The 10,813-nt window shown below is 45.0% G+C and overlaps 1 protein-coding gene across 1 annotated transcript; it reads left to right on the top strand.

Moving 5' to 3' along the window:
- Nucleotides 1–5,067: 5,067 nt before the first annotated feature.
- LOC148539018 (histone H3.3A) lies at nucleotides 5,068–9,738 on the top strand. Its single transcript, XM_088452001.1, has 4 exons — nucleotides 5,068–5,172; nucleotides 6,128–6,271; nucleotides 9,049–9,202; nucleotides 9,300–9,738. Exons 2-4 carry the CDS (start codon nucleotides 6,144–6,146, stop codon nucleotides 9,426–9,428), a joined length of 411 nt encoding a protein of 136 aa, XP_088308127.1. The 5' UTR covers nucleotides 5,068–5,172; nucleotides 6,128–6,143; the 3' UTR covers nucleotides 9,429–9,738.
- The last annotated feature ends 1,075 nt before the right edge of the window (nucleotides 9,739–10,813 follow it).

Raw genomic sequence — 10,813 nt, 5'->3', positions numbered from 1 at the left:
TGGTTTTTACAAAGTTTGCTGCTTCTGTGTTTTTAGACCTATTGTCAGATGTTACTATGGTATACTGAAGTAAAATTACAAGCATTTCATAAGTGTCAAAGGCTTGTATTGACAATTACATTAAGTTTATGCAAAGAGTCAATATTTGCAGTGTTGACCCTTCTTTTTCAAGACCTCTGCAATTAGACCTGGCATGCTGTCAATCAACTTCTGGGTCACATACTGACTGATGGCCGCCCATTCTTACCTAATCAATGCTTGGAGTTTGTCAGAATTTTTTGTGGGTTTTTGTTTGTCCACCCGCCTCTTGAGGATTGACCACAAGTTCTCAATGGGATTAAGGTCTGGGGAGATTCCTGGCTATGTACCCAAAATTTAGATGTTTTGTTCCCCAAGCTACTTTGTTATCACTTTTGCCTTATGGCAAGAAGCTTCATCATGCTGGAAAGGCATTGTTCGTCACCAAACTGTTCTTGGATGGTTGGGAGAAGTTGCTCTTGGAGGATGTTTTGGTACCATTCTTTATTCATGGCTGTGTTCTTAGGCAAAATTGTGAGTGAGCCCACTCCCTTGGCTGAGAAGCAACCCCACACATGAATCGTCTCAGGATGCTTTACTATTGGCAGAGTTGGGAAGAAAAATTGTTGGAGAACATATAGAAATTTGGGTTGCACTACCATTTTTATCAGATTGATCCTGTCAGTAATTGTAAGAGCATGAGCTCGTTTTATCTTTTAAGTACGTAATGGTGGGTCGATATTGAGGGTTACATAGTCTTTCGGGGGATTAGTCACTCAAATGCCTAAATATTTAAATTGATTAACCCAGTAGTATACTATACTACTTCCCAGGAGGGGAAGTAGTATAAGAGGTACCATAGGACACATACCTCTGAGGGGACATATAAAGGATTTATCCCAATTAATCTTTAGATTGGAATATAAACCAAACTGATCAATATCCCAAAGAACTATAGGCATTGCAGACACATAATCAGACAAAAAATAAGATCATACGCATATAGAGCAACTTTATCTTCCTAGCTGCCACCTGTAAACCGGCAGTGTCTAAGTGTGCTCTAAGAATATAGGCCAACAAATCAATAGCCAAGGCAAAAGGGGTCAGGGAGGGAGCAACCTTCTCTAGTGTCCCGGGATACAGATAACGAGGGGGAAACTCGTTAACTGAAACTCTCGTACACGGACTCTCATAGATCAGTTGTACCCATTTTCAAAAACAATATCAAACCGGCGCATGACCTCCCACAAGAAGGGCCACTCTACAGAGTCAAATTTTGGCATGTGTCTTATAAACATAAACTGGATGCCATCCGATTCTGGAGCCTTATCTCCAGGGATGGAATTGATTGCTGCATTCACTTCTTCTAGAGTCAAGGGAGAGTCCAGATAGTCCCGGTTCTAGGATGGCAATCAAGCAAGCCCAGAAGAAGCAACTTAGGACCTGCAGGTCAGAGTCAGCATAAGTCAGTTGGGTACTGTAAATGGATTTATAATAAGACATAAAAACATCAGATATCAGGTCTAACAATCTCTGATACCACTAGTGAAGGGCATTCGGCATGAACTATGTTAAATAACTACCTGTTCTATCCACCTGCATATAGTGCACGTAAGAATTAAACATTTTGTTCTGTCCATCAGGTGAACTGACCAAGCATCTTGGGCCGCCAGCCATTGTACACAGGATGATTCAAATCTATCCTCAAAATACTGTAACAAGATCTCTACAGGCAGATTCTAAGGCAGCCTCCTTCTTTCTATAAAACAGTTTCAATTCCACCACCCTACGTATAAATGTTCCAGGAGCAAATGCCTTAAAGGCATCCCACAATACAGCTATTGGACTAGAAGCAATATTGTCAGCAAAGTAGCTCTCCCAGAGATATTCTAATTCTGACCCCGCACCCATTTGTAGCAGCCATGATGGATACAGTTTCCAGAACTGCTGACACCTAGGGCCACAGATATCCATACTCGGCAAATGATCCGAAACGCCCCTGGTTTTATACTCAATGTTGGAAATTTTAGGTAGCAGAGAGTGAGAGGCCAGGGCCAGGTCAATGCTTGAAAAGCAATGAGTGGAGGTAAAGCAGGAGAAATGACATACTTCAGGATGTTTAATCTTCCAAGCATCAGCTCAGCCTAGGCCTCCCACAAATCTGGGAAAGCCATCGCCTCCCTGCACAATGGACCCCAAGGACTCCGTACAACTGTCAAACTGAGGGTCCATAATGTTGTTAGTCCTGCAGGCAAAGTATCGGTGGATCCGGGTAGCAAATGACAAACATGGCCGCTTGTTTCAAGGCATATGAAAAATGTGGAATATATATAAAATTAGAATGAGATTACAGTGGACTACACAATCAAGAAAGACATACCTGCCATAAGGGTAGGTTTGTATAGCCTGAAATACGTACAAATGGGACGACTTATTAACAATAATGGAGACCCCCTTAGAGGAGGTATACGTGGCATGGTACCCCCAGCTCACTCAAGGATGCTTGAGGGCCAGAACCTTACTCCCAACCAGATGAGTTATCAGGCTGATACTGCCTAAGTATTTTATGTACCAACGAGAGTTTCCTTTCCTTCCCCCTCCCCGGACATTCCAGGCAAGGACATTCAGCAATACCACAAGAAGACGTAAACATAGCCAGTGCAGTTTGACTAAAATATATATATAGCAGAATGGAGTAAAATATCCATAACAGATATGACAAATAATGAATCCATTTAACATTACAGGCCATACTGTGTAGCTTATATCACATGGGTAGAAACATTCAAACAAATTGGATCAACGGTAATGGAGAATACAATGCCTTGGAACACTATGCGTGAATTACAAACATGGGTTTAATCCAACACGTAGTCACTCTGGCGCGAGCTGTCTACGACCGGGCATACTAGGATCCTTCCTTCCTACCTATATATCTGTCTGTTATTACCCAGTTTTGTTCTATCAATGTTGACAATTGTAAAGCGCAACGGAATATGCTGCGCTATATAAGAAACTGTTAATAATAATAATAATCCTGCCATGCAGCGGCTCCCGTGTGGAACGTTTTACTGATCCTTTCGCTTTTGTCTAAGATAAAGTGTAGATATGTGTGTGCCTATGGGATTAATGGGGTCAATACAATTAGCTGCAAAGGGTGCGAGTTGCAGTTGCCATGGCGTTAAAACGCCAGCAACAGCACCTCATCTTGCACCCTTCGCAAGTTGATCTCACTCCTATGGGACTGTGAGCATTTTTGAGCGAGTTTGGGCTGCTGTAAGTGCAGCTGTTGACACAATGACTCGCATCCACAAGTAAATCGTGGCTAATTGGATTGACCCCTAAATGTATACTATGGACCAGTTTATAGAAAGACTTAAGTGCAGTGTGCTCTAATGTAGTTATGCCCACAGCTCACTGCACTGTGAGGTACTATTGCGCAGGCACTTGGAAATTTTCTGGCAAAAGTTAATATTATTTGCTCTAGTTTTCTGGCCAAGTGAGATTTTTTTTTTTAATTCAGTACATAAAGATATAGGGTCAGTATGGCCATCAAGGTCCCATCCCCTGATGGTTGCTGCTATTTCCTAGTTGGAGAAAGGACCTCTGTGACGTATCCACCACGTGACCGCTGCAGGAGGCTGGACCGCTCCTGCGTTACCATCCACTAGGGCATAGAGGGGGAATAAATAATTGTGGCGAGCCACCGTGCCCGAAGCGTGGCGAGCGGACACTTTTAGTCCCCCGTTAGCATCCCCAACCCTCCCCCTTTCAGGCCGGGTCACGTGGGTGTGACGTCACAGGTCCATCTGCGCTGTATAGTCTAGTCCTAACCATCCCCTGATCCATCTCAGAAGATCGATTTCCCACTGTGTGGCATGGAAGAAGCTGGCGCAGAAAAAAAATATTGTACACAAGGTTTAATTTTCTCACCCAGGTGAACTAGGATCATAGAACCTTTATCTCAAGTTGCATTTTATTTGTGTTGTGCCTCAAGAAAATGCTTATGCCGGTGGATGAGCTCTCGTACTTGTTACTTCCTCTAGTCCACAGGTGACTGTGACTTAATAAGTTCCTCAGCCTTCCCGGACCTGCACCATAAGCACATCCACGGTCAGTTTGATTAACCATTCTGGACTCAAGCATGGATATCCCTAAAACTGTAACTGCGGAATTTGGGACCCTCTGCTCTAGTCTATTAAGACTATTGAGTAAGACTTCCCGATCTATTCAAGTAAAGGGCTGCAAGACCAAAATGAGGCATATTATCTGTACCTTCCCTACACCCTAATAGGTGTATTCCCCATGTATGCACACTACTGCCAGCTGGTATACCTAGCTGTGCCTTCCTTACACCCTGGGAGGAGTATTCCCCATGTATGCACACTACTGACAGCTGTTATACCTAACTGTGCCTTCCCTACACCCTGAGAGGTGTATTCCCCATGTATGCACACTACTGCCATGTGTAAATACTGAGCTGTGCTTTCCCTGCACCCTGGGAGGAGTATTCTCCATGTATGCACACTACTGCCAGGTGTAAATACTTAGCTGTGCCTTCCCTACACCCTGGTAGGAGTATTCCCCATGTATGCACACTACTGCCAGCTGTTATACCTAACTGTGCCTTCCCTACACCCTGAGGTGTATTCCCCATGTATGCTCACTACTGCCAGGTGTACATACTTAGCTGTGCCTTCCCTACACCCTGGGAGGAGTATTCCCCATGTATGCACACTACTGCCAGCTGTTATACCTAACTGTGCCTTCCCTACACCCTAAGAGGTGTATTCCCCTTGTATGCACACTACTGCCATGTGTAAATACTTAGCTGTGCCTTCCCTACACCCTAAGCACATCCCACACGACTGCAACGCATAGATTGTTGTGTTGTTATTAGCATTGTGCTGCTGTGATGAAGTAGAGGGGCGGAGTTGGGGGCTTGTTTGCCCGTACTCCCGCGATTCACCAATTACCGCTCTCCCCGCTCCCCACTAGCCAATGGCAGCCCGTTGACTGAGAAACAAAGACGTGACGTCAGCGAGGAGGCGTGGCGCGAGCGGTATATATAGGCGAGGCGGCGCGCGCAGACGGACGTTATTCTGTTACCGCGCTCGGAGTGTGATTTGTCGCGTTGCCCGTGACCTGTTGTCGGTAAGTGAACTCCACCACCCCGACCGGAGCCTTCATCCGGTTGGGTGTTAGGATTGTAAAGTTGGTGCTATAGACGCTGGAGAACGCAAACTTGTATCCTAATTGTCGTTACCGTGGCCGCTCCGGTGCTGTACCGGAGATTTCCGTTAAGTGTTTTTAGGCGTCGGTGCATGATGTCATGGGCGGCTAGCGGGCCAGTGTCGGCCGTTTGGCGGTTATGTCCCGTAAGCAGGGTCAGGCGTTAGGTCACCCCTCCCCCCCCGTGTTCCCGGAGCTCGCTGGGCGCCATATTGTCTGGTCGTTGGGGGAGGGAGAGCGGGGACGTGAGGGGAAGCCGCCCTGTGATGGATGACGGGGCCTCGGTGCTCTACGGACGATTGGTGCCCTAACCGTGAATATAAGGTCAACACAGCCTTACCGGCCACCGACTGCCCCCCCCTAACTCCCCACACCAACGTCCTTGTCCCGGCTGCAGCCGTTGTCTTCTCGCATGGAGGCATCGCGCGGTCCTGCTGCTGCCTCCGCTGTGGCGGCGGAGTCCCGGTCAGGATAGTGGTGTCCCGGTGATATATGATGCGGTGTATGTGTGCCGGTGCTTACGGCAGGGTGTAGTGTCTTCAAATCTGTTTTGTTCCGGCTCTGTGATTTGCTCCATGTTACAGATCACATAATGGCGGGTGTCCGGGGAGCTGCAGTGTCACACACCGGCCGCTAGTAGCGGGTACTATGTATAGCAGAATGAGCAGAGACACCTGTGCTGGGAGCTTCCAGTGATGATGCTGTAGGGAGGATGTGGCTGTGCTGGGCCCTGGTGTACTGCTCAGCGTACCTCCTCCTGTGTGACTTATTATATACTAATGTTGGTGTACTGCTCAGAGCACACCTCCTCCTGTGTGACTTATTATACACTAATGTGCTCTGACACTTGCTCGTCACTAAACTTTTTGTTTTTCAGGATATATTGCTGAGCAATGGCCCGTACAAAGCAGACTGCCCGTAAATCCACTGGAGGAAAGGCTCCTAGGAAGCAGCTGGCCACTAAGGCAGCCAGGAAGAGTGCCCCCTCCACTGGAGGTGTGAAAAAGCCTCACAGATACAGGTAACATTCAGACTATAATCATATGTGCAGTGACTGATGGTAGATTTCCCCCCTCCCCCCCCCCCCCCCCCCTGACTGAGAACAATTAAGATGGGGGTCTCTGTTTGGACGATGTGTTTACTTATTTCAAGTGACCCCTACAGTTTAAAAGTTGTGACACTGCATGTTTTTGGTGCAATGTGCACAAGTCTTGTACATAAGGTAGGCTCACATCATACATTCTCTTGCATACACCTATAAGACTAAAGCCCCATACACACTGGATGATTGTGAATGATATCGTTGAACAATAAAGCTTTCAGTATGTATGCAGTAAATGGACAATGTCTGCTCCCGTGAGTTAACTATATCCCTAGTTGCCTGAACATGCAGCTCAATCTGGGGATAGTGATGCCATGCTGCTGAATGCAGCATTGTCCCACCATCGTCCAGTGTGTGCCTTAAGGTAAAATGAGCTAGGGTGCGTTTGCCTTTAAATTCCATTACACTTTTCCTTAGGGCTGTTTTCAGGTAGCAGCATAAACATTATTTTTGACAAATAAAGTGAAATTTTCTTCATCCAAGACAAAAGGAAAAAAAAAATGCAGCGTCCCTATTTGCCTAAAAATGTGGGAATTTATTTCAGAACCCTTTGGCCATCCCCCCTAATTACCCAAAAAATGTTTAGTAAGTTGCGTACTTTGGCGAAAGGCTACAAGTAAAGTTTTGGGTGAAAAGAAAAATGAAAATGGGTTTAACGTATTGGGTCTGGTTTTTCGGGTAGTGGTATGGATGTCAAGAGATTAAACATCGCACGCAGTAGGCTATTTTTTAAACAGTTTTTAAAATTGCGCCTTTACGACTAAATATACTTGTACCCATTATAATGTACCTCCAATTTACATGCAACAGTAATTTCCTAGGGAAAAAATTGTATTCTGTCTAAATTCCCCCCCTTATATACACAAATTACCACCAAAGTACCCAAAAACTTCTAAATTTATGTTTTACGTTGGCTATTTTTTGGGGGGGTTCAGATGCAGTTTCCAGAGTTTCTTTGTTTTTTTTTGTTTGTTTTTTTTTTTGCCTTTTTTATTAATCACCTGGTTTTGCAGATGGTAGAAAAAAAAAAAACCTGCCTTTTTAATTTAATCCGGGCCTTATAGTGTGATTCAATGTGATGTTGAAATGCCCCGGGAGGGAGCTCCTGGAGCTATCAATGTCAACGTGCTGTTAAGTAAAAAAAAAATGCTGGTTCCCGTGACTTAACCTGGATGTTTAGTCACGAGAACCAGTTTTCTCCGACTAAAGTGCCAGCCGCATGGCTTAGTGCTGTGCTAAGCTGTAAACAGCCATGTGGCTGGCACTTTTGTTGGATTTGTCCTTGCATCCCTGGGGGCGTGAAAAGCAATCCCATTAGCCTGCCCAAACATCACGTTGAATTGCTGCGGGAGCTTCCCTCTCAGGACTATTTAATCACATTGAATTGAATTGCCCCCTTAGACACTGGCATCATAAATGCCCCTAGTATCTGTTGGGCTTTTGTTACAATTTAGATATTAAATGGTCATTACTGATTGCAGCAACATGAAGGCTGTTCTGGGGTGTGTTATATTGTCTGTGTCAACAAAGCATCCCTGTAGTGACTTTCCTGGCCCTATGGTGCTTCTGGTGATAAATATTGCTAATCGTAAACTCCCCTCCCGCAGTTTAACCATGCTGAGCATTCACATGAAAGCTTTATGAACATGTTGCCACACTGCACATGTCTTCAATGTTTCAATTATGAACATTGGCATGACTCATCCCAGCTGTTCCACTGGATCGTTTTGCTTGCTCTATACAAGAAAAAAAATCTGGATGGGGGGTGTGCAGTTCAAATGGCAGGGGTGGCTCAAGGTGTCAGTGTGCTCATTACTCACCCCATGGCTATCTACATCATTTTTCTTTACACACCTCAATGTGGTGCAAGAAAATCCACAAACTTTAGCTGTGGTCATGAAGTAATTATGTGCACCTCTGGTCCCTGCCACTAATTGAATTACCCAGACAGACCTGTGGTATAGACAAATCGAGGCAATGCAGTCTCTAACCTGGGACTTGGTGTCTTATTAATGGTCTAGGATTACTAGGTTGCTTACAGATGCGTTCTTGTAGAGCTTTAGTCCAAATGGCTGCCACTGTGGCAGGGGAACAAGTCTTGCATGTTTGTGCTAAAATCTTTGTTGGTGAACCGTTTCCCATTATACTGACAAGTCGTTTGTGTGGTCTTTAAATGTTAGGTTCAGGTTAGTTTAAATGGGACTGACAAAGGTGTGGAAGCTTGTTGCCATGCTGGTTTTAGCTTGTCTGAATAATGAGCGCTTGGGTATAATAGTCTTCTAATGTTTATGTAGTTTAACAATCCATTAACGTGCAAATGCTTTAGTTGCACTTATTTCATAGTTCTAATGGAGCGTACACACGGTCAGATTTGTCAGACTTGTCAGATTTGTCAGATGAATGACTGAACGATTAAAAGTTTTGAACGATTTGAACGATTTTTGACTGCATTAAAATGAATGGAATCGTCCAAGTCTGACTGCAAACCCGTCAGATGTCAGATATCGTTATCTGACAAACGGGAACACGCATCGTTGATCGTCCATCGTTCAGATATGAACGATTTTCCTTCAGATATGAACGACTGAACGATTTTTAAATCGTTATCGTCCATATCTGAAGAAAAAATCTGATCGTGTGTATGCACCACACCTTATATAGTTGGTTAAATCAGAACTTTCCCCTTCTCTCCCCAGGCCTGGTACTGTGGCTCTGAGAGAAATCAGGAGATACCAGAAGTCCACTGAGCTACTGATCCGCAAGCTACCCTTCCAGCGTTTAGTGAGGGAAATTGCTCAGGACTTCAAAACTGACTTGCGGTTCCAGAGTGCTGCTATTGGTGCTCTACAGGTGAGTAAATGCTGAAATGCTTGGAACACTCTGCTTTAATGAAAAGTCTATGGCTGCTTGTATTAATAACTTTTTTTTTTTTTTTTTCCTCTTTTAGGAAGCAAGTGAGGCATACCTGGTGGGTCTCTTTGAGGACACCAATCTGTGTGCTATTCATGCCAAGAGAGTAACTATTATGCCCAAGGACATCCAGCTAGCAAGAAGAATCCGTGGAGAGCGTGCTTAATTTTTTTTTTTTTTTGCTTGAAATTGTTTTGAATCTTAGAAATTTTTTTTACTTTACAAATGTACATAAAGTGTGATGTCCTTTTATTTTATAAAGGGTTTGTTAACTGTAGAGTAGTTGACAGTAAATCAGTAGTACACATTTTTATATGACATTCCCTTAATCCTCAGGTTTTTCAGAAAAATTTGTATCTGCAGTTAGTTTACTTCTGTTCCCCTTCCCACCTTACGAGTCTGCATGTTTTGGCTCCAATCTCTCCATACCTTGTTATCAGTGTATCTCCATTGTAAATAAACTTTCCACTACCTCAGTGATCTTTGTCTTAAGCAGTGATTGCGCTGAGTGAGCAAAAATGTGGGTCCCAGGGATCCCCACTTCAAAAAATTGGGGTCCTACTCCAGTTTCTGGGTCATATTTTATGACTCACTGCCTGCAGCGTGTAACAATGCGCTATATTGCATGTTTTAAGCTGAGAATGACATGGGGGTCTAATCACTAAACCTGTGTGAGAAAGAAGTCCCAGCCAATCAGCTCCTGTCATTTTTCAAACAGCCTGTAAACTGACAGCTGATTGTCTCTCAAAGGCTTAATGAAGACTCAATGGGGAGGATGGAACAGGGGGACACAGGGGTGGGAGGGGAGAGTACGCAGAAGGTACAGACAAGTGGGGGCACAGGAGAGCAGAAGGGGTACAGATATGGAGAGGGGTAAATGGGTGTACCAACATGGAGTGGGTAAGAAGGGTACAGGAGAGCAGAAGGCAGACATGTAGAGATATTGGGCGGTGCAAACTATTGACTAAAGTAATACTAAACCTTACTATCTGGGCATAATGTACCCTATGTTATATACTGTATATGAAACAGATGCTGCCTGAGCCACAAAAATAATCCTGGCAGTCATGGCTGTCATCTGGCAGCCCAGCAGAGATGTTGGGGGAAGTCAGGCTTCCTCCTCCCATACCACTTGCTATCCCACTCCCATGCCTGCCCTGCTGTGGCCCCTGCCCCCAATACCTTGTGTGGCAGCTGGAGGGACATGGGCAGCCGCAGGGTCTTCAGTCCATGAGGCGTAGGATGCTGCTCCTGGCCACAGGGCATGGTGCGCTGCTGCATGCACATCCAGGCATGTCTCCGGATGGTGGAGGAAGCCTCCCATTACTGCAACAGGCACACAATGCTGCTCTAACTCTCACTTGGGCTGGGCAGTTGCGCGCTCATTGGTTGACACTCAAGAGCAGGATTTGCTGACTTGCTGTCAATGGTGATTGGCTGCTCTGGTGTGCACACAGCATGTCCCTTGGGAACCTGGTCACTTAAAAATCTGGTCCCTCACCTGTATCGCATAAATACGTGCTATAGCGTGTATTTTGTGATCCCTGGTAT

The sequence above is a fragment of the Taudactylus pleione genome, unplaced genomic scaffold (assembly GCF_031769625.1).
Source record: "Taudactylus pleione unplaced genomic scaffold, aTauple2 ptg000032l, whole genome shotgun sequence".
Taxonomy (NCBI): domain Eukaryota; kingdom Metazoa; phylum Chordata; class Amphibia; order Anura; family Myobatrachidae; genus Taudactylus; species Taudactylus pleione.
This window is presented reverse-complemented; position numbering and strand designations above follow the sequence as displayed.

Bases quoted from the DNA above. Each gene is read 5' to 3' on its own strand.
- LOC148539018 (XM_088452001.1), top strand. From the start codon at position 6,144: ATGGCCCGTACAAAGCAGACTGCCCGTAAATCCACTGGAGGAAAGGCT. The intron at 6,272-9,048 runs GTAACATTCAGA...TTCTCTCCCCAG, and splicing joins AAAAAGCCTCACAGATACAG to GCCTGGTACTGTGGCTCTGA. The intron at 9,203-9,299 runs GTGAGTAAATGC...TTCCTCTTTTAG, and splicing joins CTGCTATTGGTGCTCTACAG to GAAGCAAGTGAGGCATACCT.